This window comes from Mercurialis annua, linkage group LG6 (genome assembly GCF_937616625.2).
Source record: "Mercurialis annua linkage group LG6, ddMerAnnu1.2, whole genome shotgun sequence".
Taxonomy (NCBI): Eukaryota; Viridiplantae; Streptophyta; class Magnoliopsida; order Malpighiales; family Euphorbiaceae; genus Mercurialis; species Mercurialis annua.
Window position 1 is genome coordinate 45,381,261 of NC_065575.1, and position 26,980 is coordinate 45,408,240.

The window sequence follows — 26,980 nt, forward strand, 5'->3', positions numbered from 1 at the left end:
ATTTTTGTTATTTGTTGGAGGTTCACATAAACGGCGTCGTTTTTTAGTATATGAGAGCTTGAAAAATGGACTAAAGCTTCCTTTGTAATAACAAAGTGATATTTTATTACATGCAGCTTCAACTGAATAACTGCTACTAAACTGTAAAAACAAACAAATTATTTATGGCTCAAAACCTGAAATACAGCCTTTTCAAAAGATCAAATCTTCATGGGAGCAACATTTTACTAGAAAAATGTTGATAAATCAAATATCTCATCGATTTCTAACATATCATCCCTAGTAACCCAGTCCTTCTCTTGATCCCATACCAGCGGGAGCGGAGACAGAGGCGGCAGCATGTAATCGTCTTGCTGCTGTGAGGAACAATCGCCAAATAGCTCTACGCCGTCACCTACAATTTCTTCAAATCCGTGATTTTTCATATTATTGTTTACGTTAATTATTTGATCAAACCTCCCCTTAGGCAGCTCCTCATTACTGGTAATTGTTAGTGTAGCAGGACTATCATTACTGCTGCTGTTATGGGTAGTGTTCATCTGATTGGTCTGCGGAGATGACTGCATATACATGGGAGAATTGCTTGAACCAAGAGAAGGCACGGACATGGAAGAATCATGGAGATTCGTCCAATTCTGATAATAGCTTCTGAAATCTTGTGGATTTCTTGTTATCGAGTATTGAGGATTCAGGAATTCAGAAGCTCCAGACTCGATATTCCATGGATAAAAATTGTCAACTCTGAACATGTTGTTCTGTATTTCATCTTGTTCGCGTTTCACAGAAATGCGATATTTCTGGAAATTTAAACATTTGTAACGTAAGAAAGAAAACCTTAGAATCAAGAGATGCATGTACGTAATCTTCACCGAAAAGGAAACAATTTTTTTTTTATAAAAAATGGGTTTCAAAAATGGAAAAAAAAGTAGAAACGTAAGACTGTAGAAGTTTTTGTGCAACATAGATCTCAGTGAACAGACCTGCAAGTGGCTTGAAATGTTTTCCTTTGTCAGCCCCGGAACGTTCATGTGACTAAGTATTTTACTCGGCTGAGCATCTAATTAGAAATAGGAAATTAGAAACCAGTAGTAACAAATGGGCAATCTTTGCTACTAACAAAAGAAGTTACTGCACCAAGTAACAAAATGACGGAGCCAATAAATTCTTACTATCAATGCCTAATAAGTTGACAGCCTGCATGAATCTGCTGTGCAGGTCACTGGTCCATACTAGCTTTCGTTTCTTCGGTGCAGTTGAACTGAGATTATCTTCCTCGTCTTTATCCATATCTTCTGGCTCTTTTCTTTTGGCCCTCTGGGCATTCTGCTCGCAAGTGTCTAAAATTGATCGACATTCTGAAGCGTCATTTGAAGCAACCATACGAGGCAACTGACCTTGATAGCTATGAGCTCCTTGAGTGGCATTTTTCTTTCTGTTTTTCATACATGAAAACTGCCAGAAGTTTTGGACATCATTAAAAGTGATTGGTTTCACATGATAAAACATAGCCCCTTTAAACAGACAGCCTAGCATGACATTCTCGGTATCATCAGCCGATAGAACTGCGGAAAAAAAAATGTAATCCAAGCAAATCCGAACTGGATCAGACAATTTTTAATGTACATTAAAGAACATACCATATAAGATATTGTGGGGCAACTTACTCAAAATGGGCAAGCAGGAAATTTCTCGCATGGTTTCGAGTAGTTCGTATTTATCCATATCAGGCAAGTGGACCTCTGTCAAAATAAGGTCAATCTTCTCTTTTCTCTCCCGTAAAATGTGCAATGCATCAGTGGCCCGTGTAGCAGTAACGACTGCCAAGTGAAAACAGTATAAGCCAAATTTCAATTTCAGCAGAGTTCTATTAAAGGCTTTCTCGGAGGGAAATGACGTGTAAAAATAATCAAATATTTCCGAGCACAAAGTTTATGGAAATGTATCTACTAATAATTATGTCTTTCTAGAAAAAAAAATGATTAGTTTAACTATAGATCTTAAAATTAGATATAAGCCAAATTTCAATTTCAGCACAGAATTTTCTTAAAGACTTTTAACGGAGGGAAACTGCATGTGTAAAAATAATTAAATCTTTTCGAGCACAAAATTTATGGAAACGTATCTACTAGTAATTATGTCTTCCTAAACATAATGATTAGTTTAACTATAAATGTTAATCATAGATATAAGCCAAATTTCAATTTCAGCACAGGGTTCTCTTGATGACTTTTATTGGAGGGAAACGACACGTGTAAAAATAATTATATATTTTCGAGCTCAAGGTTTGTGGAAATATATCTACTGATAATTATGTCTTCCTAAACATAATGATTAATTTAACTATAGATCTTGAAAGTACAATCTTTCGCTCCAGAGCCGAACCTATATTTCTCCACAGACAGATTGTCAGTGATATAGTAAAGAAAAATCTGCTCAAGAGTTGAGAGATCCGTGGTGCTTGATATAACCATTACTTCCTTGCTCCAATTATGTATAACAAGAACTGCTACTCATAACTAAATAGATTTTATTTATAAGAGTAATAAAATAAGAAAACTGAAGGCTTTCTATACCTTTATATCCAGATGTACAAAGCATTTTTGATACAATTGCAAGACATGCCGAATTACAATCTACAACCAAGATGCTGACACCGATAACACCTTCTGCATTTTTATCGATATCTGCTGAGAGAGCCTGCTGCACTGTCATGTTTGACAAGCAAATAAATCTGCAAGGAGAATATGAGTTGTTTGATACTTTTAGTGCCAAATAAAATATAACACTTAGAGTTTTGAGGTGTCTATATATAAAAAAAATTAAGATTGATAATCTTTGCCTTCAGAAGTAGTATACCGTACACAGAGGTGGTCAAATATATATTTCAATACAAAGAGCCCGTTACTGTGGAAAATCCCGTGTCAAAAATTCTAAATTCATATGATAACAAAAACAACAAATGGCATTATCAAATATGGCCAAATAAGGTAAGAAAGCACCCTGAAAAGGCAGTATTGAACTTATTTCTGTTAAAAGATCTATCAAATTCAAATAGCTTGACTGGACTGCCATTTACCTTCAATATGGATGCCATATACACCCTTCAGGATAAGAGTACATGCAAAAAAATTATCGTTTAATTCTCTCCTTCGGTCAAATATACATAATATCCCGACATATGAATAAAACAACTTCATTACCTAAAATCAGTCTCTGGTCTTCTTAATGCCAATTCGCTTCAAAAGCCACCGTCAATGCAAATTGAAAAGATATCAACCTGATAGGAGTCGTATCCTCGCTAGCAGAGGAGGGAACGCCTTATCTGGAAAGTTTAAGACCCGCGACAAGATAACAAATATATATAACAAAACTGTATCTAGCTGTTACTTACAAGCTCATTGTCTGATTAAATAAAAGATAGGAGAACGGCAGGGAATTGAAAACCTTCAAACACTGGATATTTTAGAGCAAGGCCATTGTTCTGATATAAACAGCTAAAAAACAACCCCAGAAAGGATTTACATAAAAAAACAAATGATTATAAAAACTGAAACATCTACTAATCACTAAAGCAAGCCACTCAACTACTAATCACCAAAGGCCTGCAACGTTCATTATTAACTATTTGCAAAACCTAGTTCCTAGCTTATCTACAAAAAATCTATCTATTCTAAACTACTAGTTATATTAGCTTTACATTTTAATATACTGTGCCTAGAACGTCACATCTACTTAAATAGAAGGCGGCGGCGCACAGACTTTGGAAGGTTTGAACTTGAAATCTTCCTCTTCTCTTTCGAAATCACACCATCTTGATTTTTAGAACAATCAGCTTGCTCTTCTCCTCCAGTTGCATGAAACTGTACTTTGGTGGATTGAAAAAATTCTGTTATGTTCTTTTGGATACCAGGTGACTTCACCGATTCTGACTTGCCTTTGGAGCCTGAACTCTTTTTACTTTTTGATTCTTTCAGTTCCTGTTGGTACTCGATCACAAGAACGAATATTATTCAGCAATCTAGAGTAATTTTGATGGCAATTTCTTATGTCTCTATTCAGATTAATGTGGATGACTTGATCATAGAATAGTGCTGAAGCACTTCTCCAACTCATCCATATTTTCCCTTATTATTATATCTAATTACAACTCCGAAATGGAAAACAGGAAGAGGACATACCTTCTCCTTTAAATATCTGTCAACTGCATCTGGAAAAGCACCACGAACAAGATCCATATTTTCATCTGTCAGCAAAAACCAACATCCACCATGAACATAACTGTGTGGGACATTGTACTCTTCCAATTGATCAATCGAATCGTCAATTTCTACAATGTCTTCCTGCTGCATATCCGAATCTTCCGGTGTGTCTGTATCGATATCAATGCTAACAGTGTGCACAGCTTTCTTCCACTTGATCACATAAAATTTGTGCCCATTTCTTATTTTGACACGCTGAATAGAATTGAATTCATATTGCCCATATAACAATGTCTTCTCGGTTTTTTCAATCATCTCTCGCAGATAAATAGTTGATAACATAGGAAGCATTCTTTGTCGAATGTAAGATGGCTCCCAAAGCTGATGAAAAGCCAGGAAATCGACAAGCATCTCTGAGTTTGGGCTTCCCCATGATAAAAATGTGCCACCATCCTCTGTATAAAGAAAAAACTCACAACTGAATATAGGACACGAAATAGAAAACAATAAAATACAACAGCAAATAGATTGGCGTGAAAAATGACCCGTAAATTTTAAACAAACAATTCAAACTTACTAATATGTTAGTCCTGGCTTTACCTATCGTTAAATTGTTTTTAGTCTACTTTGTCTATTTTACCAGGAAATGATTATAACTCATTAAATGGTGATAAGTGGACAAGGTAATATTTTTTGTAAAAAAAAATTAATCACAGAAGGCACCCATTAGTCCTACATCTAATCCCATTCACCCTAATACCTATATCAACCTCCTCCCCACAGCCAGATATTAGAGAAACAATTAAAAATTCTAGAAAAAAAAGGATATAAGAGTGGCAGGGTTCTGCCCTTCTCCAACAGCTGGATTAAATTTATTCTAAATAAATAAGTAGAGGAGCTCCATGTGACATAAAGTATGAGAAATCTCACAAGGATATAGTTAATGGCTTAATAAGAGGACCAGCAAAGAAAAGGTTGTCAGACTACATTACCAATAAAATTTACGTGACTGGTACACAAATACATTTCAATAATATCATCATTTGGAAAATTCAGCTCCATTGAAATCTTATCGTGAACTTTATTATGCCAATTTTCAAGTTTTTGCTGCTCCTTATCTTTGCGGATCTGCAATGCAAACATTTGTTATATGTTTGTTATAATGGCTGAATAGAACAGCACATAAAGTTAAAACACTTAAAAATGCATTTAGTGAAACTAGGAAAAATCAACATAAAAGTTGTATAACACTAAAAAGAGAACATCAAGATGCACCTTATTACAGCTGATACAATTACATTTAAAACCTTCAGGCTTTCTAGTGCAACCCTCAGCACTAGTGGTGTCACAGTACTCACAAGAAGACTTGAAGTGTGCTCTTTTACTACCAGGATGTCCGCACAAAGTACAGTGAGAAGACTTTGACTTTGGCGAGTTTTCATATGGATCAATCATATCAGTTTCCTTAACCTTCGAAATATCCTGAACCATGTCAGCATTTCCCTTGCCTATTTCACGTAAGCTACATAAACCATAAAAACAAGATCCTAGCTCAATACAATCAACTTAAAAAAATGAAAATTTGGAAATGTCAAAAGCACTGACCCGTTCAAAATCTCATCATCTGGAAAAGTTTGGACAAAACGTAGAGCAGTATCAACTCCAATCCCCCGGACTCCATTTAGATCATGGTCATTCCCAACCAACAAAGCAATGGCTACCAAATGGTTTCTCTTCAACCCAAGACCAGTTTCAATATCTGACATTTGATAACATTCAAATGGCTCCTGCACACAATGATGCTCTCACGCTAAGCATATACACAGTTTGGAAACACAGATTAATCAAAGTTTAATCCATGGTAGACTCCGTTTTCACTTCAGTCTAAACATATCTTTTCAATCAAGATTTAATCGAAACAACAAACTAATAAAAAAAACATACTTTAGAGTCGGGTTTAATGGATTTGATAACACATTTAGCCCCAAACAAGAAAGCATCGCTATCCGAAGTAATACAAGCATCCACAAGACCTTCAAGGTTCAACTGAGCACACAAAGCTTCAGCTTCGCCGTTCGCTTTCAAAACCGGCATCCCCAACAGTTCAAGCAATTCCTAACAGACAACAAAAAAAAAACCAAATTTTCACCTAATTTACAATAACAGTAATAACAGTAAAAACTAAAAGAAAACCAACTGTCTGTATAACTAACCACGCACTCTTTAACACATTTCAAAAACGCCCCATTCCTCTCAACAGATACACCGTCTTCCGGCACCGGTAAATCAGAAATCTCAATACCAGATGACCGAAAAAACCGCAAAATTCTGGCCCGAGACTTTAACGGCGAGGGGGTTCCATCAACAACAAAAACAGGGAATGCACCAAACTGCAAGCATTCAAAATTAATTAATAAACAAAAATTTGTTGTTCAAGCGGATAAAAAAAATTAAAAAAAAACCTTGGAGAAGAGGTTGATGGTACGGAAGAAGGTGAGGCGGAGATGAGGTTTGCGCACGGAAGATTTGATGGCGGTTTCGTGTTGGACAATCCAATAAGAGAGATCGACGGCCACCCGTTTGTTTGTCAAGAAATCGGGTCCTTCGTGACGGGCGTAGGGTTTAAGTAAATCCCAGAATTTGCCGCCCACTCCCATTATGATACACTCGTTTTTTTCTTTGATTCAAAAGGAAAAAGTTAAGCTTGATGAAGAGTTCAGCAGCAAATAGAGTAACGGCATTATGAATTGAGGAAAAAAAATGGCGTTTTGTTGAGGGAAGTGGAAGAACTTGGAAGGAAACAAAGCGAAAAGATTGAGAAGATGAAGGAGACAGAGATTTTGTGCCGTTATGTGCCACGTTTGAATGCTCGACGTTATCAATTTTGTCTACTTTTAAAACATGTGATTAGAGAAACAAGTAGTCGATATGTCCGAGTGGTTAAGGAGACAGACTTGAAATCTGTTGGGCTTCGCCCGCGCAGGTTCGAACCCTGCTGTCGACGATAATTTACTTTTTGTCCCAAATTCAACATAAAAATTTAATAAATCAGTAGCTGTTCATAAAAATAAATAATTTAAAAAATGAATTATATTATAATCTGTTATAAATTTTGTATGATGTTATTAAAATATAACAGATTAAAAAAATATAATTATTATTATGGGACCTATAAATTTTTCTCTATTTTTCTTGTTATACCCTTATTCAATGTAGGATTCACTTTCAATTTACTTTATTAGTGGATATTAAATAATAGAATAGAAAAATTAGTTTCTAAAATTATTAGTATTTTTTAAAAGTGGATAAGAGTTTTGAGACAAAAAAATTTGTCAAAGTCCACAACTCTATTAATGCGAATGGAGTACTTTATAGCCAGAAGATATATCGTTATTCATAATTTTTTTGATTTTTTTGAAAAAAATAATATATATTTGTATAATCTAATTTTACATTTAAAATAGTGAAGTGATGTATAAATTTCCTAAACCACATATTAAAAATATTATTTTTAAATTAATAAGTGTATCGATTATATTTAGATGATAATGTGAATCTACGTATATATGAATTTTTTTTAATACAAAGTATATGAGGTTTTCTGACAGTCTCAACTATGAGACGACACTTTTAAACCTTCCACATTCAGACTGATCTCCACTCGAGCCATGTAGGTCCCTTACGGAAGGCAAACTCTAACCCCAAATTTTAAAAGGTTGCATACATAAGTACGGTTCATACCCACGACCTCACTTAAATTAGAAAGGCGACTTATCAACTCATTTACGTCTTGTGGTTTAAATATGAAATGTATTTATAGATCAACCATGATCTGATATAATAGTACTAGAACAATCGAAACTATACATTTGGTTATCGCTTGAAATTGAAACTTCTCCTAAACTGTAATTGCAATTTAATACGCAAAGACAACACTGGACCAGGCTGGGATTGAACATTCAGACTTATCCAGATAATTAAGAATCTAGGTCAGACCCGCTCCAATACCATATTAAAAATATTATTTTTAATTAATTGGCAGGAGTGATTGATTATGAATTGGTGAAAATGTGACAAGCCGTATGCTTATGAAATATGCTCACTTTCAACTAGACTTAAACTAAAACTAGCTAATAGATGGTTAAAGGTTCACACTTACAAACTCATTTATATTTGTTCTTCTCAACAATTATCTTTAACAATTCCCTTCAAGTGCAATCAGAACTGGATATCTGGTTCGCTTGAAATTGAAACTACCTGTGAATTTGTGATTGTGATTTGATTCGCAACAGCAACACCAGAGCAGGCCGCTGGACTGAACATCTAGACGGACAACTTGATAATTAAAATTTCGAACAAAACCCGCTCTATACCATATTAGAAATATTATTTTTGATTAATCAGTAGGAGTATTGCTTATATAGGTGAGATGTGACAATTCACGTGCATATACAAATTTGTTTCGGTTCAATCATGTCCATTCACACATATAATATAACCAATGTGGCAGACTCCCACTTCAACATTTCCCCTCACACGTAGCGTGTACGGGCCAAAAAAAACAATCTATGGTCTATGGTCTCTCTGTCAATAATTTAGTTATTCTGTCAATTTTTGTTGTTAATCAATCGAGTCGACAAAACTATATGGTTCCCCTATTTTGTTTTTCTCAATGATTCCGTCCCTTATCTTTGTTTTTATTTTCGATTTCTTTCCTTATATTTGAAAATTAACTTATTTCTAAGTCTATTAACTATGTCGACTAACACCAAAAATGCACGGAAAGACTAAAGTGTTAATAAAAACGAAACTGAAAGACTATAAAATTTGATTTTTAAAAAGAAGAGACGAACGTATGAATTATATAATAAATATGAAAAGGTCTCATAATAATTTGTTATATTAATTTTGGTGTTTGAGCAGACAGAAGATTGCTTTCTCTTCTGGTTGCATTGCAATAGTAAAACATCGGATCCTGCTTGGACCAGGGTCCACAAATCGCTCAAATTAGATCCTTGCACGTGTAAATAGGTGATAGAAAATGGCCACATGTGTACGCCCTCCATGACCTGGCTAGCTACAGCTTCTCGTTTTGCAAGTAAACAAGTTGCCCACTGGCTCATGAATCAAATCACTACAACAATGTATTTTCAGCACTGGATTTGGTGCTTATGCAATAAATCTAACATACAATTATTGTTTCAATCGACTGCTTAAAATGGTCTAAATTATGCAAATGATTTTGGTTATTAGTTGGTGAATCCTATAATATGCATAGCTAAGATTTCATGCATATTTTTCTGAAGTTATAATCCATTTCTTAAAAGTAAATGACATAGTAATAATATGTGCATCTAGTTTGGTTCCTGTTACCAACCAATAAAATACCGAGTCCTATGTAGAATTAGGCGAGCTCTCAAAAATAGTTTGCCTAATCCTTCATAGACAATCTAATAAGATAGAACAAGCGAGTTTCTTATCCATCACCTGAAATGTGTGGTTGTGAGTCTACTCCATTGACTAACACAAAAAATAGATAGAAGATGTAAACTGTTGACGGAAACAAAAAAAAAAAATCATTTGATTTTCAAATAAAAAAAATTAAAATGTAAATTATAACATATATGAAGGACTTTATGGTAATTTGTTTGTAAAATTTTATGAAAACATGGGGATGAATTAATCCTCATTCCAAAAATGGCTCACCCTTCAATTTTAGGACCTACAAATCCCAGTCAGCAAATCCCAGTAAGGAAACGATCACGAGATCACTCGTGCTACTACGCTCCAAGTTATTACCATGTCATCAATGTTTAAAGCCACATATTGCATTTGTCCTCAACTTAATCATAAGTAGTCAATTACATAACACTCAAACCCCAAATTATGACATCAAATCCCTTTCCAAATCCCCATTAATTTATTCATAACCTCATTTTTTTAACATAAACATGTCTCCTACAATAAACAATTAAAAAATTAGAAGCATCCACGCTTCTACACATCCTCAGTCACCTTCCTCATTTAGAGATCCCCAACTAGAACTTACCTCTCACTTTCTTTTCTCTTTTCTATTTATAAACTCCCTTCACTCCTCTTCACTTCACTTCACTCACTCTATCTCTTCCGTTTTCAAAAACACGATCTACCAGTTTGCTGTCCAGCACTTATAACTCATTCGTTCCGTTTTCTTTTCGGTTCTTGAACAAAATGAATCGTTCAGATACAGTTTCAAAATCAAGAAACCAATTCATGTCCGAGCGCAGACCACGAATGCTCAAAGATTTCCTCATCGACGAGTCAAATTCTTGCTCTTCAAACGGGTTCAGATCATTTCCAAGATACCCGGCCGATTCTTTGCCGGTCAGAACCCTAATCAAAAACGATCTCGACAGCAAAAACTCACTTACAAGAACTCGAAGTTCCATCTCAGCATTTCAAAACATGATAATCAACGCCATCAAGAACATGCAGTTCATGACCGCCGTTAAGTCTACATCCATTCTCCCCAGAACCCTGTCGCGGCGGCTGTCGTCTAAACGAAGCACATGCAAAGAAAATCAAGAAAACAAAGAAACCGAAGTCAAAGTTACAGTAGTCACAATCAAAGATATTATACGGTGGAAATCATTTCGAGACCTCATCGAAGAAAAATCTCCACCGTCGGATTTACCGCCATCATCACCACATCATTACACCACCACCACCACAACGACAGGCTCCACCGCCACGACTCCATGCAGCAGGAGCAGCAATGGCTCGACAAGCAGCTGGTGCGACAGCGATTTCACAGCGGAGAATTTACCGTGCAGCTGGGACGGTAACGAGGTGGTTAAAGTGGGTAAATTAAATTTACCACGTGTCGGCGAGGATACGATGGAGGCGGCGACAACAGACAAGGTAAAGAGAATTATTTTATTGCACCGCATCTGTTATAATATATGTTGTCTGCTGATGAGGGTCCAGTAGATGTCGTTTAGTAGATTTGTTTATTGTTTGAGAAGCGGTGAGGGTGTGTCGTTTAGTGAGATTGGGTTGACCTTGTCTGTCGTTGTACGGTACCTCTGGTTATGGTCAGAGACTCGGAGCATATAATTTATCTTATTTTTGTCTTGTCGTTTGCATAAGGGGACTGAAATAGATGTGTCACATACTGCCCCTTCCCCTAGGCAACAATATTTTCATTTACTTGTTGATTCTTTTATATAATAATTGACGCTAGAACATATAAAAAATGAAATCTTATCTTAAAATATAAAATGTAAAAAAACAATTATGGAGTAGTATGCGTGGTATTTATTTTATGATATTTGAAAAGATGAATTTAAATATTTACCTATTGTTTGTATTTACTTGCATATAAATTTTAATTTTTGTATTTGTAGCAATTTAAATATAATGTATTTAGAATTAATTATGTATTTAGAATTAATTGACACTAAAAGTCGCAAGTTTTTATTTTTTGATATTTTAATTTAAAGTCGTTATACAACATCGTTTTAGTCATTATAAACTGTAAAAACGACATCGTTTCGTTAACTAACTTGAATTTGTACAATGAAAATGAACAGGCAGAGGAGAGGCAGCAGAATAGCCCTGTTTCAGTCATTGACAATACTGAATTTGAAGAAGACGATGATGATGATTATGAGTCAAGCTCCTTTGAGAGTACGTATCATTTTACTTAATTTTCTTGTGGAGTGGTTAATTATCAAAAATGATGTAGTAAAATTTACTAAATTTATATATTTAAACAGGAACTAAACAAAAGTTTATGCAAAAGATCCAAAAATTTGAGAGGCTGGCTAGAGTTGAGCCTATCAATCTTGAAAAATGGATGCCAATGGACGAAAATGCCAGCTCTAGTGAAGAAGATGAGGAAGAAATAAGAGAAACAAATAGTAGGGACCAAGAAGTAGAAGAAAAGGCATGGGAACTATTGAGTCGTGTTAAAGAGACGAATTCACTCGCAGAATTTAACGATGGTAATGTCGAAAGGATAGTGTTTGATTTCTTTAGAGACGAGTTGAGTAGAAATCGAAATGAAAGTGAGATGATGAGGAGAGTAAAAAAATGGATGAATGGAGAAGATATGAAGTGGACTGGATCGGAGAAAAAAGAAGTTTATGTATCTGATATGGAAAAGGAAGGAAATTGGGGGGTGTTTCAAGAAGAACAACAAGAGTTGGGTTTGGCTATTGAAAATGGGATTATGGGTCTTTTGGTTGATGATCTACTCATTGATCTCATCTCTTGATCAACTGAAACAGGCTAACATTTCAGCTACCATTGGCCCATTACGTTATAGGCCCATTGACTATTAGAGAAAAATGACGGGCCTATGTGGAATTTCAGTAGTTTTTGGTGGGCATTACTCATGCCCTACCCATACACCTCTTGTGGGTCTATCTATGTAGCCTTTGGCATTGGCTTATTCTAAAATTTTGTAAAAAGATAAATAAAGTAGAATTCTCCCAAAATTCTAGAGATCATGAGTTTGCCATTTTGCAATGCGAACTTTCATACTTAAAAATATTCATGGGCTTAGGTTGAACTTGAGCAGGCTTAACATTTTCAAAAATATAAGTTCAAGTTCAGCCCGAGTCCAATTTAAACTTTAAATTTACTATTCGAATTTTACCCGAACATTTTTATTTATATGAGTTCGGATTGAATTTGGACGGACTTATATTAGACTTTTAACAATACTAAAGCGCAAGCCTACTAAAAAACGAGTCTTTCCGAATTCAAACTCATGCTCGAGTCAAATTTGAGAAAAAAACATCATTATCCAAGCTCGGTACAGGCATACAACTCTAGGAAAGCGAGGTTGATACCTACGCCCATAAATATGTCTACTTTATACCCAGTATCAATTATGTGAGGAGGTTAGGCCATCTGACGGTTTATTTTTATCCGTCGTCTCTGGCATTGTGGCTTTCTATACCCATAGTCTCTAAATTACATTTTCGGCCTATGAACCTTTTGAGTTTCGATCTCACGGTCAATAAACTTTTTCCGTTCAATATTTGGCTGATAGCGTTAACAGATGCTGACGTGGTGCCTCAAAAAGTAAAACAAATCCACATCACGTCAGACTAATAACCCACATTGTACTCTCTCAGTGGCACTCTAAACATTAGCTTAATTAGCTAAATTTCATTAAAGAGTACACATAGAATGAATAATGATGGCATGCAATAGATTTGACACGTAAGAAAAAGAAAAGAGTGGGGTGGGACGATGGAAAAAGAAGTGAGGTAATAATAAATGGTTGATTGCAAAAATCAAGAAGCTGCAAAATTCAGAGCTACATTTGACTGCTTCTGCTCTCTCTCAACTCTAATCACTCTCCTGTTAAACGTTGGAGTATTGCATGTCGTTTGGTATATAATAAGCTTTTAGTTAGGCATCAAGCAAAACTAAATTGGCCTCCAATCCATCCCTCCCACCTTTTCTTTTTGGCTTTATTATCTCTCTACAAATATGTTCACAGCATTTTTATACACCTAAATTGACTATTTTGCAACAAAATCTATTTCTTTTACCATTGTGATATTTTAATTGTGTTTTTTTTCACCTTTTTTTAACCAATGCAAAGAGGAGCATTCCTTAAAAAAAGACTTTAATAGAATATTACACGATGTTTATACTATTCGAACTATGCTCGTTAATATTGTATCTTCCCATTTTTAGTAGGTATATATATGTGCGTAGTCAATGATTTTTGTTAACCATTGTAAGTAATGACAATATTAGAATTTATTTTTAAGGACTAAACAATTTGTGGATTATTTAAGATCATTTTTGTTTTTTCCGGCAACACAAATTTAACTTCCTATAGTCACAATTTCACTATAATTTTTATTCCTCTTACTTAAAAAGAAAAACGGCGACAATTTGGTTGAAGTTCACCGCAAACTAGAAGTGGTTTCACAAGTTAATGGTAGGCTGTTTCAATTTCGAAGAATTAATTTCATTTTTTTTTTCATTTTCAATTGAAAGCTAATTAATTTTATTTAAGTTCGTCTTTTTAATAAACAGTAATGTAAAATACGTAGAAATTTGACTTTTATAAACTAATGAATAGCTAAGAGGTCACTTAGTCAAGAGTTGAATGTATTAGAGTGTATTTAAAGCAATTAAAACCTATGTCTAACACTTTGGGTTAAGAAGTTCATAAATATCAAAGGGAAGTACTATTATTTTTTTTATTAAAATAAAATAATACTACTAAATATCTTAATTTGACGTAGACTTTTTTATTTTTATTTCATTTTATGCAAGTTAGTTAAGAGATCTAATCAGTCTTAAAGAGGTTTAGGTTACTCTCTTAAAAAAATTCTTAATTGTTAGAATAAAGGCTTAATTACTTAAAAAACCTCCACCTTATAATATTTTTTCGTTTATACCATGACCTAGGAAAAAGTTCATTTGTACCCTTTTTTTGATTTTTTGTTTTCAACTCTACCCTAAAGCACTAAATTAAACTTTTTTTTATCTAGAAAAAGTTTAAAATAATCTTTCATTTTTTATCTTATTTGTATTTTTTCAAATAGAAAAAAGATGATATAACCCTTCTATTTAATTATTTTTAATATTTTCATCCTATAATTAATTAAATTGTCAAAAAATAAAATTTTATGGTACAATTGAAAACGAAAAATCAAAAAAAGGGTACAAATGAATTTTTTCCTATGTCAGGGTATAAACGAAAAATTGTTTCAATATGGGTTTTTTTTAAGTAATTAGGCCTAGAATAAACGACAAAGAGGACTCCTTAAACGCGAAGCCATATCATCAACAGAGAAAATACTAACTCAGCCAATCAAAAATTACCTACTTCATCAGACGGTGCCTAACAAATCAATCCATCAACTACTGCAACTCACATTACGTGTGCGTAGAAATTGAACCGGATCGAAAATCAAACCGAGTCGAACAGAATATAAAAATATTAATTTACTTGTTTATTTTGACTTTTTAATTCTAATTTTTAAGTTTAAAAGATTGAATTTTTAAAAAAATTAACTGCATTTATACGAATTAATATTCTTAAGAATATTTTTATAAAATAACATTATCTTTTTTGAATTAAAATATTAAAATGTTCTATATATTCACATTTTTTTATGTTTTGGTTAATTTAAAAATTAAATCAAACTAATCACTCTTTACTTCGGCCTATATTTTAATTTCCGTTTTATAATATTTGTCACATTTGAGAAAATAATTTAATTTATAATGTATATAATTTCCGAATATAAAAGAGTATTTATTATTATTTGTCAAGTTTATTCTCATCAACAAATAATTTAGTTAGACTAAAAGGATTAATAAAATTTAAAAATAGTTATAATTATATAATTTTTTTAATAAATATATATATAAATAACGACATGTTTATTAATTATTTAATTATATGAAATAGTCAAATACGATAAATATTATAGACCACATAAAGTATATTTTTTTCTTGATCTCATATTAAAAGTCCCATTTTATTTTACAGAAAGATTAAAAACGCAAAAAAAAACATGATTTTTTTTATTCTTATTAATGATAGTAGTTTTTTTTATAATTTTTTCTACCATGATTTTTTTTTTTAAAAAAAGACATTCCATGTAAAATTTCTCTAAATATAGAAATATAATTTTTAAAATGAGATATTTCAAAATGGAATACAAGACTTCTAAAATAGGATGTAGGAGCTGATATTTTTACTACCGACCCGAATCAAACCGACCGATTCAAACCAAACCTGACCAACACACCCCGATACTAAAACTTACTTATTTTCTTTCTCCATTATAAATTCTTACTATTCACCAGAAAACAGAGCACAAAATGTAAACGTAACCAAACTTGAAGCTGAAGACAATTCCAAAACTTTTAATTTCAAGTCAACATGCTTACTTATCCATCACCAACTTGAAAATATTTCTTGGGTTTTTAATCTCATTCTAAACCCACTTCACAAATTTGATCAACCTATTCAGCAGCCACAGACAAAGAAACAAGAGACCAAACATGAAGAACCAAGAAAAAACCCGGTCTTTATTCGGAATTTCACTCTCTGATAGACCCAAATGGCAACAGTTTCTCATTTGCTCTTCTGGGTTTTTCTTTGGCTACCTTGTCAATGGAATCTGCGAGGTAAAAAACTTGCTCTGTTTTTCAATTTTATTCTGTTTCCTCTGGTTTCTGAGTAAATTTTAATTGTTGGATTTTCAGGAATATGTATACAACAGGCTTCAATTCAGGTATTTTTTTTGATTTGGGCCATTGTTAAAATACTTTATAGTAGTTTCTTTGAGATGATATTAAATTATGTTTTTGTATTGTTTTATATTTCAGCTATGGATGGTACTTCACATTTATTCAAATTTTTGTGTATATAATCCTGATTCATCTCCAAGGCTTTACACCAGCACAAATGGTGAATCCATGGAAGACTTATATCAAGCTTTCTGCTGTGCTTATGGGCTCTCATGGACTTACAAAAGGATCTTTGGCTTTTCTTAATTATCCTGCTCAAATCATGTTTAAATCCACCAAGGTAATGAATGAACTAGTCTCGTGTTTATTCAAATGGTATAAGCGATGAGCAACATTCTGATAGGTCGGGATTTCGATTACTAGTCCCATGTTTGAAAGAATTGAAAAATGAGCTTAAAAAGTACAATTTTTGGCTGGTGTAGGTTCTGCCAGTGATGGTGATGGGTGCTTTTATTCCAGGGTTGAGAAGAAAATATCCAGTTCATGAATATATATCTGCATTGCTTTTGGTTGTTGGGTTGATTTTTTTCACCTTGGCTGATGCTAAAACTTCCCCAAATTTTCATGTTGTTGGTGTTGTGATGATATGTGGTGCTTTAATTATGGATGCTTTTCTTGGAAATCTGCAAGAAGCTATTTTTACTATTAATCCTGAGACCACACAGGTAAAGTATGCAGTTTCTGGTTTTAAAATGTGATCAGAAGGGAGTGTGAGTCATGATTGTTTATTGCTTTATGATCTTATTGGCAGATGGAGATGCTGTTTTGTTCAAGTGTAGTGGGTTTGCCTTTCTTGATTCCTCCAATGATTATAACCGGAGAGTTGTTCACAGCATGGAAGTCGTGTTCCGAGGTAGCAAAACCGTTGTTTTTTCGTGTATTTCTTTATCTAAAACTATGTAGCACGGACACGGATACGGACACGGCAAAACAATGTTATTTTAAGGTTTTTTATGTTAAAAATGAAGTTCTGTTCTGAAACGTTAAGTTTTCAACCGTTTCTGAATTGGAAAACAATGATTGAATTAAATGTCCATACTACTTAAGATCTGAACGAAAAAATCGTGCATTTTTTAGATGAAGAGTGATTGATTATTGTTGTTTATTATTGATAATACAGCATCCATATGTGTATGGTGTTTTGATATTTGAAGCTATGGCGACATTTGTTGGTCAAGTCTCTGTCCTTTCCCTAATTGCTCTTTTTGGAGCTGCCACCACAGCCATGGTACGCTCCTCTCACAAATCTTTGCACAAGTTACAGTAATTTGTCCATTTATGTCAAGTTTTCAATGCTACATTCATTGCTGGTGGTGCCATTTTAGTTTTCTTCAACTTAGGGTTTTCATAGGAGTGGGACCAAAGCTCTTGTGCCAAATTTTATGCCAAAATTGCATTACTTTACTGCCATTATAAGCAAAGATAGATGCCAAAAATGATACTTTTAGAATTTACAGGTAGATAAAAGTAAAAATATGGTTCATTTTGCCCCTCTAATTTGGCACTTCAGATCAAAAGACTTCAAGTTTATGGTCCTGGACAGAAATACTCACATTATGTCAAATTTGGATTAGTTTACGCCATGGACCGTCAAGACTGACGTTAGATTAGGATATAAAAATACTCACATTATGTCAAATTTGGATTAGTTTACGCCATTGACCGTCAAGACTGACGTTAGATTAGGATATAAACTGATCCAAAATTGGAATTGTTTTTGTCCAATACTACGGATTTATACTTTTTTTTTTATCTTTTATCCCAAGTTGGAGGTTGAAATGAACCCTTGTTGATAAAATTAACATCAATTCTTGTTGCATTAATATAAAGGGCAATATAGAGGTAGCAAAATGTTGAATGGTCATTCAGTTCTTAAATGCCATTTTTTACTTACTTGAAGGCAGTGCTTTAAGAACCGAACCAGACCGGCCAGTTCAACTGCAAATAAAAAATTAGTCTGCTGGTGAACCGTTGAACCGCAAAACCAGTTCAACTGCACATAATAAATTTGATTAAGATAGTTCATATATAAGGTCTTATTTTATCTTTTTATTAAAACGGTTCAACATGTAGTTAAACCAGTCGAACCTTAAACCAGTGACTACATCAACTGAACCGTAAACCGCTGGCTACACCGGTTCGCTCTAACATTGCTCGAGGGGATGTTGTTGATTTCTATGACAGGTGACAACAGCAAGGAAGGCAGTAACATTACTGCTGTCATACATAATATTCACAAAGCCGTTAACAGAACAACATGGGACAGGACTTTTACTCATAGCCATGGGAATCACATTGAAGCTGTTGCCTGAAAACAAAACCAGGATTAATGGCGCTCAACACGGCTCTATTCCTATCCAACTACAAAATGTAGCTTCTCAAGAAGAAAAGAGGCAATTAGTCTAATTATTATTTTCTCATTGTAATTTGTTTCTATTTTGACTTGTTCATCATCCACTTGTTTGTTTTGCATAGAAAATGGAAACTTAACAACTGGTAGGAATTTTTTTATACTACAATTTCAATCCAAAACGACGTACGTAATAAAGATAATCCACGTGCTTCAGTCATCAACTTTTATTTTGACCCAAAAATACCACGTATCAAGACAATTTCATGCATGATGACACGAGCCCTGCTCAATGTCTCTGATATATTCATTACAGTTAAATTATATCGAGAAAACAGATTGAAAAATGTATTTTTGCATATATTGGTCATGCAAGGTGGTGGAAATATTTGCCGAGAAGTAAAGAACAGAAACTAAATAATTTAATAGCAGATCGTAGTTCTAACAAAAGAATTTTATTTCTTGTCAAAACAAAATCCAAAAAAAGCAGGGAATGAATAAAGGTTAGGGATTAAAAGTTGAATAAAATGAAAGATCCAGTCAATTTGATTCACTCAAGGATAAATGCAAGGCATGCTCTGCTTCTTTTAGGAATAATTTTGTCAGCTCCTTTTGACCTCTTCTGTAAACTATACAGGCCCTTCTGTTTTTACTCATCGGCCGGACTGAGATTGCACCCCTCGACTCAGGGTCATTGCTGCAATTAGCACCACGACCAGCTTAACATAATTTAACGTTAAAATGAGATGAACAAACAAACATACCATGGGGTGAAGATTTCATACCTTAAATTATTTTCAGAAGCTTCTTGTTGTTCTGTGCTTTCGGTGTACTGCGCCTTTTTCAGCAGCTCAGAATCACAATCCTCTGTTCCAGAACCTTCTTCGAGATTCATCAACCTTAAAAAATGGTGACATGTTATAAAGGATGCCTTAAGGTGAACATTACATTTTTGGTACAACTGTTAGATAGAATAGAATTCACAGTGTGCGATTGATTACTTGGTTTGAAGTAGATCAACGAGCAATTGCAGAGCTCCAGAGTCCCCACAGACCTCCCATACAGCCGCTCTAACTTCTGAATCAGTCAGTTGTCTCTCCCCTTCAGAACCTAAAAGCTTTAAAAGTTTCAAAGAAAAGATCATAAATGTGTAATAGTGTTTTAAATGAAAGACGAGATGTTCTGTGTTGCACAGAAATGCTGAAATGAAAAAACGCTAGAAAAAGAGAGGCAAAAAGATATTTTTTACAAGAATATGATATAAATATAAATTTCAAAGTTTTAATAAGCGTTTTCAGAAACGGAAACAAAACAATGAAATATACAACTCGATAAGTTTCCATGTAAACTAGGATGTTTTAAAGAACTGTACCTCTTCAAGCAATGAAGAAACTCTATATAGTTCATCTTCCCGCATGGCTAAGGTCCTCAATGAAGTTAAAAAATCCTCAGGGAAAACCAACTTATCTACATAAGAGGGTGTTGGGCGCTGACCACTCCAACTGAAGTTGCAAACTTCCCTTTTGGTTTTAATATCGGTGTCATCTTTTGAGGTTCGTGCTGAAAAAAACCCACGGTCCAACGAGGCTTTTGGTAAAATACACCGCATTTCAGCTTTCTGCAAACAAACCAATTTTATTAACATAGCTTCCTTTCTCTTCAAGGGGGAAGGAGAGAAACGGGACACAAGCATGAAAAGTAATTTTACGCGACTGAATGTAATAAACAGCACCAAAGTTTCATTTTTCCTTACAAAATAACATAAAATGAACACGACAAACTGCAGAATCACCAAAATGCTGACCTGTGGTTCCAGAATTTGCATTTTCGATTCTGACAAGGGATCATTTTGCATTGCCTCTACAGGATAATGAACCTGCATGCATTGAGCCAGCAAATTTGCAGCCCATGATTAGCCAGTATAATAAATTGGCTGGCAATCAAGCTATAAACTACTTATAATACAAACACATGAAAGTGTGAAATCAGTTTCAACATCCCAGATAATAAAAAAAATCCTTCAGATGCGTGCAGTTATACATAAGAAAGAATGACTTCCATATTATATAAAATAAATTTGGTTGGCAACAAGCTAAAAATGAGAAGCAGATTCCTTGCCCAATTAATGTGAAAAATATTACCATGAGATAATCATCTGTATTGTTGTCAACCACAAATCCGTATAAGTAAAGTAATTCCTACACCAAAACAGAAGATATAGTGTTAAGTTAAATGTGTAATTGAGACTTCACAGCTGCTAATGCAAAATGGAAGTAATAGACATAAGCAGTAAACACCAATTGAAATCCAAAAGCCTCCTCAACTCCCTCCTTCCTTCTAATAGGGAGCAAAAACTCAATATTTTCTTCCAACAAATTTTCTTTGTCATCCTCCTTCCCTAAAATTTCCTAGGAGCCAAATTCTCTCTCATCAAATACAATGACCGAGAGAATCCCCAACAATAACTTTAGCCAGTTCAATTCTCTATTTTAATTTATCTCGGAATTTCCGCAAAATCCAACAATACTTTCTATTTCAATATATAAAATAAGTGTCTATTTTAAATAGATCTTGAAAATTGTGCATGTCCAAACAATACACTTCTTAAAGAAAATTAACAACATTTAAAAGAGTTTAGGGACTCATTCTCACTCAATAAATTGATGGTATTAAATTTAATTTCTTTACATACACGGCCTCTCAGTGAAAGAGTAGATAATATGAGAGATTGAGGATTTGATGCCCATTGAAATTCATGTTGAAAATATCTAAACATCGCTACAAATTGAATGAGGACTCTTGTAGCTCAACTGGAAAGTGATAACAGCAAGAAGATTGAGCAGTATGTGAATAGGAACAGAGTATAAAAACAGATGCCACAGCCCTTCAAATTCAGTTATTCTTAATTTGAATGAATTAAAACTTACTAACCCAAACTGACCATGCCGAGCATAATTCAAAACATAGAAAAGAGGAAGGTCCAAAGGTAGGGTTCAGAATAAAAATGATTGAACCAGTAATATAATAAAATCTCAGTGCCTGAAAAAAGTACCTCATTGCCTTTATTTCCATAACTAATGGAAATCTCTTTCTCGATCTCGAATGGAGTTTGTTCAGCTTTTCAGTTGGGACAAACCATATGAAATTAAATTAAAAAAATAATAATCAGCAACTGCGAAGACTTCATTAAGGTCGTCTTATTAAACCACTTGCAATACAAGCAAACCTATAGAATTCACAAAAAAAAGATACCAGAATGAAGGTACATAGAAAAGGGAACTCCGCTGACCGAGCCAGTTCCATCAACCTCCCATGTTGCTGCAGGCTTCAAACCTACATGACAATATTTGCAGCAAAACAGAAACTTATTGAACCTCACAATCTGCAATATAATTCACAAGTATAATGACAATGAAATAAAAACAATAACTACCAACAATAATTAAAAAGTGATAATCTTAGTTTAAATAAATAAGACAGACAATACTGAGCAAATATTTACTAACTACTGCCGTGTTACCATGATTGCAAAAATCAATGCCAGGGACAAGACCCTCTACCCAGAGAGTCTCCCCTTGACCTGATGAGGAAGTTGTTGCATTGACTCCGCTATCAGTACCATGAACCTTAAATCCTGAAATAAAAAGGTTAGATTTCAATTGACATACACCGGTAAAATTGTCAACTGCAATAACTATGCCCGGATAAAGAAAAAACAATCTCACTTCTTTCTTTCATTTCATTGACCATGTCTCCATCAGAAATATCATTATTCAAGAGCTCTGAGACGTTAGTTGAGCAGTGGTTGTCTTGATCCACTTCAACTTGTGGAAATACATAAGAATGAGGAAGGGGGATGTTCAAAGCACGAGTCCAAAATAAAGAATTTGCCCTAGCATGATTAATATAGTGTAAGATTGACCAACAAAGGAAAGACTATCAACCCGCTTAAGTCAGAAAAGCAACAATTCAAACAAAAAGGAGCAATTATGAGATTATTACCAAAGGAAATCTTCAAACTGCACCTCACTGGAAAACAGAAGAAATCAAAATAATCTCAGGTTTGTATCTATAACATACTATCCTTGTCAACGCATGCTATATGAAATTCATAAATTATAGTGATACCATTGGTGCAAAATGCACTGCTATATTAAAATCTGTGTGTATGGTTTCCTATGATAATGCAATTATGATCAATAAGGACCCATTTCTTTTCAGAGTTCGAAGAGAGAAGGAGCGAGCAAATTAACTTAATACTCACCTTTCAGAATCTCCATCTAGAATTAGAAGTTTCTTCATCAGCCCCTTTACTTTTTCATCATAGAGAGAGAGCAATTTTTTCTTCTGTAAGATAAACCTGTCTTTGGTCACATATGCTGTGCAATTAATTTGAAACATCCAATCAATTACCCAAAACAAGCATTAATTAAATTAATCATACTGAAGTATAGTGGCAAAGTTGCTGCTGCAACATAACACATAATTGTTTCATTTAACAGCAAAAATGTGGCCAGGAGAATTCATTATACATCTTATTCCAGCATAAAAAAAACTTCCATTTTTCGTTGTTGTTGCAAGCCAAATGAATATTACATAAATGAATCAACATTACGTTGTTGTAAAACACATTTGAGGATATATATACGGAACTGAACTATACAGTATTTTCAGGGCACAGAGACACAAATCCAAAAAGCATTTCCGATCACCTGCAGTTCAGTTGCCCGATACAAAGTCGTCCCCTTAAGCTCCAAAAGTTCTTCATTAGTAAACCAAAGTGGATTCCCAAAAGTTGTAGGAAGCATATCAAGGTAACTAACACAATACATAACCAAATCAATCAATCACACCAACCAAAAATATTACACAAAACTCCGAAAAAAGAATCCAAAGACAATACGGTATATACATAATACATACGGTTTCCAAGAAGAACTCTTTCGAAGTCGCTCCAACATGAGAAACAAAATGATCAAGAACCTATCATCCACTTCTCCTTCTTCAAACATAGCTCTGCATTCAGGTCCAATGAGAGGATCTTGCAAAACTCTCATTGGAGTTATAGCCAAATCCAGTGGCACAACAACCAAAACCCCTTCATAATGACACCAAATATAACTTAGCAACACACAAAAAAAAAAACAATCAATTCAAATACAAACTAAAGAATAATTTGAAAATTCAATTACCATCATTGACATTATTTGATGAAAATATGCCGAACCCTTTATTTGGACCGCAGTGTTTGATATTACAACCTCGTAGCTCAACTTTATTTGCCTGAAATGAATTGAAAAAAAAAAGTTAGAAATAATATTTGATAATGTAATGAGCTAGTATTTGAGTAGAATTGAGACCTGGAGCCAGAGAAGGAATTGGTGCAGTTTTGTTTGTTCTGCATCCGACATTGTTCTGCTATTTTTTGGTGGTTGATTGAATCTTGTTCCAAGCTTGAATTAAACCCTCGATTTGGAGGGTTTAAGGATTTGATACCATTGTTTTCCTAGAAAGAGTTCTTCATTAGGGAAACTACTTGTCGTCTGGCGCTGAAAGGTGTTGCCGAAAAGGCAAAAGCTAATAGCTATCGTGTCTTATTTCCAAGGCCTAATTACTTAAAAAAAGCTCACCTTATAATATTTTTTCGTTTATATCTCATGTAGAAAAGATATTCATTTGTACTTTTTTTTGATTTTTCATTTTCATTTCTACCCAAAAATTTAAATTTTTGACAATTAAATTAATTAAAGAATGAAAACGTTATAAATAATTAATAATATTAATGTTTAATTAGAATATAAGCTAAATATAAAAGATCATTTTGAATATTTTTCTAAATGAAAAGAGGTCAAATTAGCTCTTTAGGGTAGAGACGAAAATGAAAAGTTAAAAAAAGAGTACAAATGAAATTTTTTCTAAATCAAGATATAAACGAATAAATGTTATAAGATAGTTTTTTTTTTAAATAGTTAGGCCTATTTCCAACCGCTTTTTTAAGGCAAACTAATTTTTATACTCCCTCCATCCACCACATTTTATTGAAAAAAAAGACTTTATTTTTATAAATTTTTTATATTTTGCTATGGAATTTTATATTCGATTATCTCTATTGATCTTAGTAGGATGACTTTTTATTGTCTTATTGCTTTTTTCAACATTCATTTCATTATAATATTTATATTCATATTTTTATTTTTATTTTATTTTTTAATTCTCACTAAACAATGTCAACTTATTTGAGATGTTTAAACGTGATAAATGATAATGATTTGCCTTTACTAATAAATATTTACATTTAGATATAAACAATTTTTAAAATATTGTTAATACAACAAAAATTTAAATAGAAAAAAATTAGCTCTATCGCACTATAATTATGACAAATTTTATGGAGTACTATTTACCGCCCCTAAATTATTAGGTACCATCCTCCGTTTTACTTAAATACTCTTTTACCTTTTCCTAATTATAAAACTCAATTCAAATCCTTTCAACTCGCATTCAAACATGAAGAACAGATAACAAAAATTTCGGGAGAAAATGTCAGAAACTAACCGAGGAAGAGGACGAGATAGCACGATAACTTTTTCGTTTGAATTTTAGTTTTTTTTTTTCTCAAAAAATCCTACAGGGACGCACCCACATCTCCATATGGTGGGATGTTTTAGATGCAATCTCAAAACCCACCATATAAAAATCATCAAAAGAAATTATTTCAGCCGATTTTCCGTAATTTTGATATCCGTTTTCCGACAAATTGGAATCGTAATCATCCATTACAAGGGATTAGAATGAGGTTGAGAGGAAAACAATTATTATGCTTTAGTTAAAAGGACAAGAGGGGCGGTGTCTAATAAATAGAGGCGGTATATAGTAAAATCCTACTAATTTTTTTAAGTATTTGTACTAATTGATCGTTTAGGATAAATTAGTAAAAATATATATTTTATATGTAAAATGATTTTGTAAACCTAAAGCAACAAGCAAGCAATTTAAGCATTGATAATAGAAATCCAAAACACGTAAAGAGACAGTTTTTTTAGTTAAAGGCCACAAACAAAGAAGGCCATCATCATGCAAATTAGCCACCTCTCCACCATTAAAAAACCGCCAAAACTGACCTTCACACCTCACTCGTGTCCCCTTAATTTCTCCTCAACCCCAATATATAATCTCATCACATCATTAATCTCTCCAAATTAATCTATAATCATGGAGTTCAATCTACCAAGAACAAGACATGTGATGACATTAATGTCCATAGCAGACGTGGCTTCATGGTACTGTGCTCTTCTCCTCGTTACTCTTTTATTGCAAAGCTCTGTCAGAGAATCGGCTCAGACGACAGCAAGTTATGACTCCGACGAGGTTTTCAAAGGGAGAGGAATCTCCGACAGAGGCTGCGATGAGATTTATGTTGTGCAAGAAGGTGAAACGCTTCAGACGATCAGTAATAAGTGTGGTGATCCTTTTATAGTTGAGCGGAACCCTCATATTCATGATCCTGATGATGTTTTTCCTGGTCTTGTTATCAAGATTATTTCTTCACCTCCTACACATATCTTCAGGTCCTAGGGTTTTTGTTTATGCAGGTATATAGTTGAAGTTTACTAGTAAAATTACAAACTCAATTTTATATATATGATTTATATATTATGATAACTATATTTTATTTTAGAGCATATATTATTTCGTGTATATATTTATATTGTTATATGGAAGAACTCGTATGTATGATTCTGACATCATTGGATGGAATCATTTTCTTGGCATGTTGTGGTCGGAATTTATAAACTGTTTGTAACTTAATGTATTTTATAATAGTGTATGAACATGCGTATTGACACATATGGAGGCAAATGGTGCGGACAAAAAGTCTATAAAGATGAAGAAAGGGAAATAAAGAAAATGTCGTCGTTTTGTTATTAGGCAAAGTAAATGAATAAAACAGAAACCTAACTAAGACTTGTCTCTAATAATGGGAAGTGAATCACATAATTGAAGTCTCGAAACTATTAATTATAATTCTGGAGATCTCCAACATGTCAATTGAATTTTGTGATGCAGGTTCATGATCTGCAATCAGTGCTATATACTTTTTTTAGATATTTGAAATATAAATGAAAGTCTTGCAACAAATATGTAATCACAA

General features: G+C 33.6%; 6 protein-coding genes and 1 non-coding gene across 10 annotated transcripts; 4 read left to right on the forward strand and 3 right to left on the reverse strand.

Moving 5' to 3' along the window:
• Nucleotides 1–81: 81 nt before the first annotated feature.
• On the reverse strand, nucleotides 82–3,339 carry LOC126685732 (two-component response regulator ARR14-like). 3 transcript variants are annotated; one of them, XM_050379665.2, is made up of 7 exons: nucleotides 3,201–3,339; nucleotides 3,077–3,101; nucleotides 2,574–2,731; nucleotides 1,665–1,817; nucleotides 1,170–1,562; nucleotides 981–1,057; nucleotides 82–797 (listed from the first exon to the last, which is right to left on the reverse strand). In XM_050379665.2, exons 3-7 carry the CDS (start codon nucleotides 2,710–2,712, stop codon nucleotides 228–230), a joined length of 1,332 nt encoding a protein of 443 aa, XP_050235622.1. In that variant the 5' UTR covers nucleotides 2,713–2,731; nucleotides 3,077–3,101; nucleotides 3,201–3,339; the 3' UTR covers nucleotides 82–227. The 3 variants fall into 3 exon arrangements, with proteins under 3 accessions (XP_050235622.1, XP_050235623.1, XP_050235625.1); XM_050379666.2 differs by having other exon boundaries at nucleotides 2,857–3,101; XM_050379668.2 differs by lacking the exon at nucleotides 3,077–3,101.
• Nucleotides 3,340–3,433: 94 nt separating this feature from the next.
• On the reverse strand, nucleotides 3,434–7,060 carry LOC126685731 (flap endonuclease GEN-like 1). Its single transcript, XM_050379664.2, has 8 exons — nucleotides 6,662–7,060; nucleotides 6,413–6,589; nucleotides 6,144–6,314; nucleotides 5,805–5,986; nucleotides 5,475–5,721; nucleotides 5,192–5,327; nucleotides 4,179–4,654; nucleotides 3,434–3,977 (listed from the first exon to the last, which is right to left on the reverse strand). Exons 1-8 carry the CDS (start codon nucleotides 6,854–6,856, stop codon nucleotides 3,729–3,731), a joined length of 1,833 nt encoding a protein of 610 aa, XP_050235621.1. The 5' UTR covers nucleotides 6,857–7,060; the 3' UTR covers nucleotides 3,434–3,728.
• A 61-nt stretch (nucleotides 7,061–7,121) lies between these two features.
• On the forward strand, nucleotides 7,122–7,203 carry TRNAS-UGA (transfer RNA serine (anticodon UGA)). Its single transcript has one exon. It is a non-coding gene; the product is annotated as a tRNA-Ser (tRNA).
• A 2,914-nt stretch (nucleotides 7,204–10,117) lies between these two features.
• LOC126685912 (uncharacterized) lies at nucleotides 10,118–12,679 on the forward strand. Its single transcript, XM_050379920.2, has 3 exons — nucleotides 10,118–11,099; nucleotides 11,771–11,867; nucleotides 11,957–12,679. Exons 1-3 carry the CDS (start codon nucleotides 10,410–10,412, stop codon nucleotides 12,454–12,456), a joined length of 1,287 nt encoding a protein of 428 aa, XP_050235877.1. The 5' UTR covers nucleotides 10,118–10,409; the 3' UTR covers nucleotides 12,457–12,679.
• A 3,336-nt stretch (nucleotides 12,680–16,015) lies between these two features.
• Nucleotides 16,016–19,048, forward strand: LOC126687006 (UDP-galactose/UDP-glucose transporter 4-like). Its single transcript, XM_050381349.2, has 7 exons — nucleotides 16,016–16,355; nucleotides 16,434–16,462; nucleotides 16,557–16,758; nucleotides 16,901–17,143; nucleotides 17,230–17,331; nucleotides 17,599–17,706; nucleotides 18,663–19,048. The coding sequence occupies exons 1-7, from the start codon at nucleotides 16,230–16,232 to the stop codon at nucleotides 18,882–18,884; spliced, it is 1,032 nt and encodes a 343-aa protein (XP_050237306.1). The 5' UTR covers nucleotides 16,016–16,229; the 3' UTR covers nucleotides 18,885–19,048.
• A 180-nt stretch (nucleotides 19,049–19,228) lies between these two features.
• On the reverse strand, nucleotides 19,229–24,429 carry LOC126687004 (uncharacterized). 2 transcript variants are annotated; one of them, XM_050381348.2, is made up of 16 exons: nucleotides 24,189–24,426; nucleotides 24,021–24,111; nucleotides 23,752–23,926; nucleotides 23,541–23,646; nucleotides 23,093–23,175; nucleotides 22,831–22,857; nucleotides 22,554–22,720; nucleotides 22,349–22,462; nucleotides 22,081–22,161; nucleotides 21,881–21,945; nucleotides 20,970–21,026; nucleotides 20,633–20,704; nucleotides 20,201–20,446; nucleotides 19,830–19,945; nucleotides 19,614–19,727; nucleotides 19,229–19,525 (listed from the first exon to the last, which is right to left on the reverse strand). In XM_050381348.2, the coding sequence occupies exons 1-16, from the start codon at nucleotides 24,237–24,239 to the stop codon at nucleotides 19,369–19,371; spliced, it is 1,722 nt and encodes a 573-aa protein (XP_050237305.1). In that variant the 5' UTR covers nucleotides 24,240–24,426; the 3' UTR covers nucleotides 19,229–19,368. The 2 variants fall into 2 exon arrangements, 1 of the variants encoding a protein (XP_050237305.1); XR_008790965.1 differs by lacking the exon at nucleotides 19,229–19,525 and having other exon boundaries at nucleotides 19,615–19,727; nucleotides 19,830–19,938; nucleotides 24,189–24,429.
• Nucleotides 24,430–25,975: 1,546 nt separating this feature from the next.
• Nucleotides 25,976–26,512, forward strand: LOC130015669 (uncharacterized). The gene has a single exon (XM_056106275.1). The coding sequence runs from the start codon at nucleotides 26,041–26,043 to the stop codon at nucleotides 26,401–26,403; it is 363 nt and encodes a 120-aa protein (XP_055962250.1). The 5' UTR covers nucleotides 25,976–26,040; the 3' UTR covers nucleotides 26,404–26,512.
• Nucleotides 26,513–26,980: the final 468 nt, after the last annotated feature.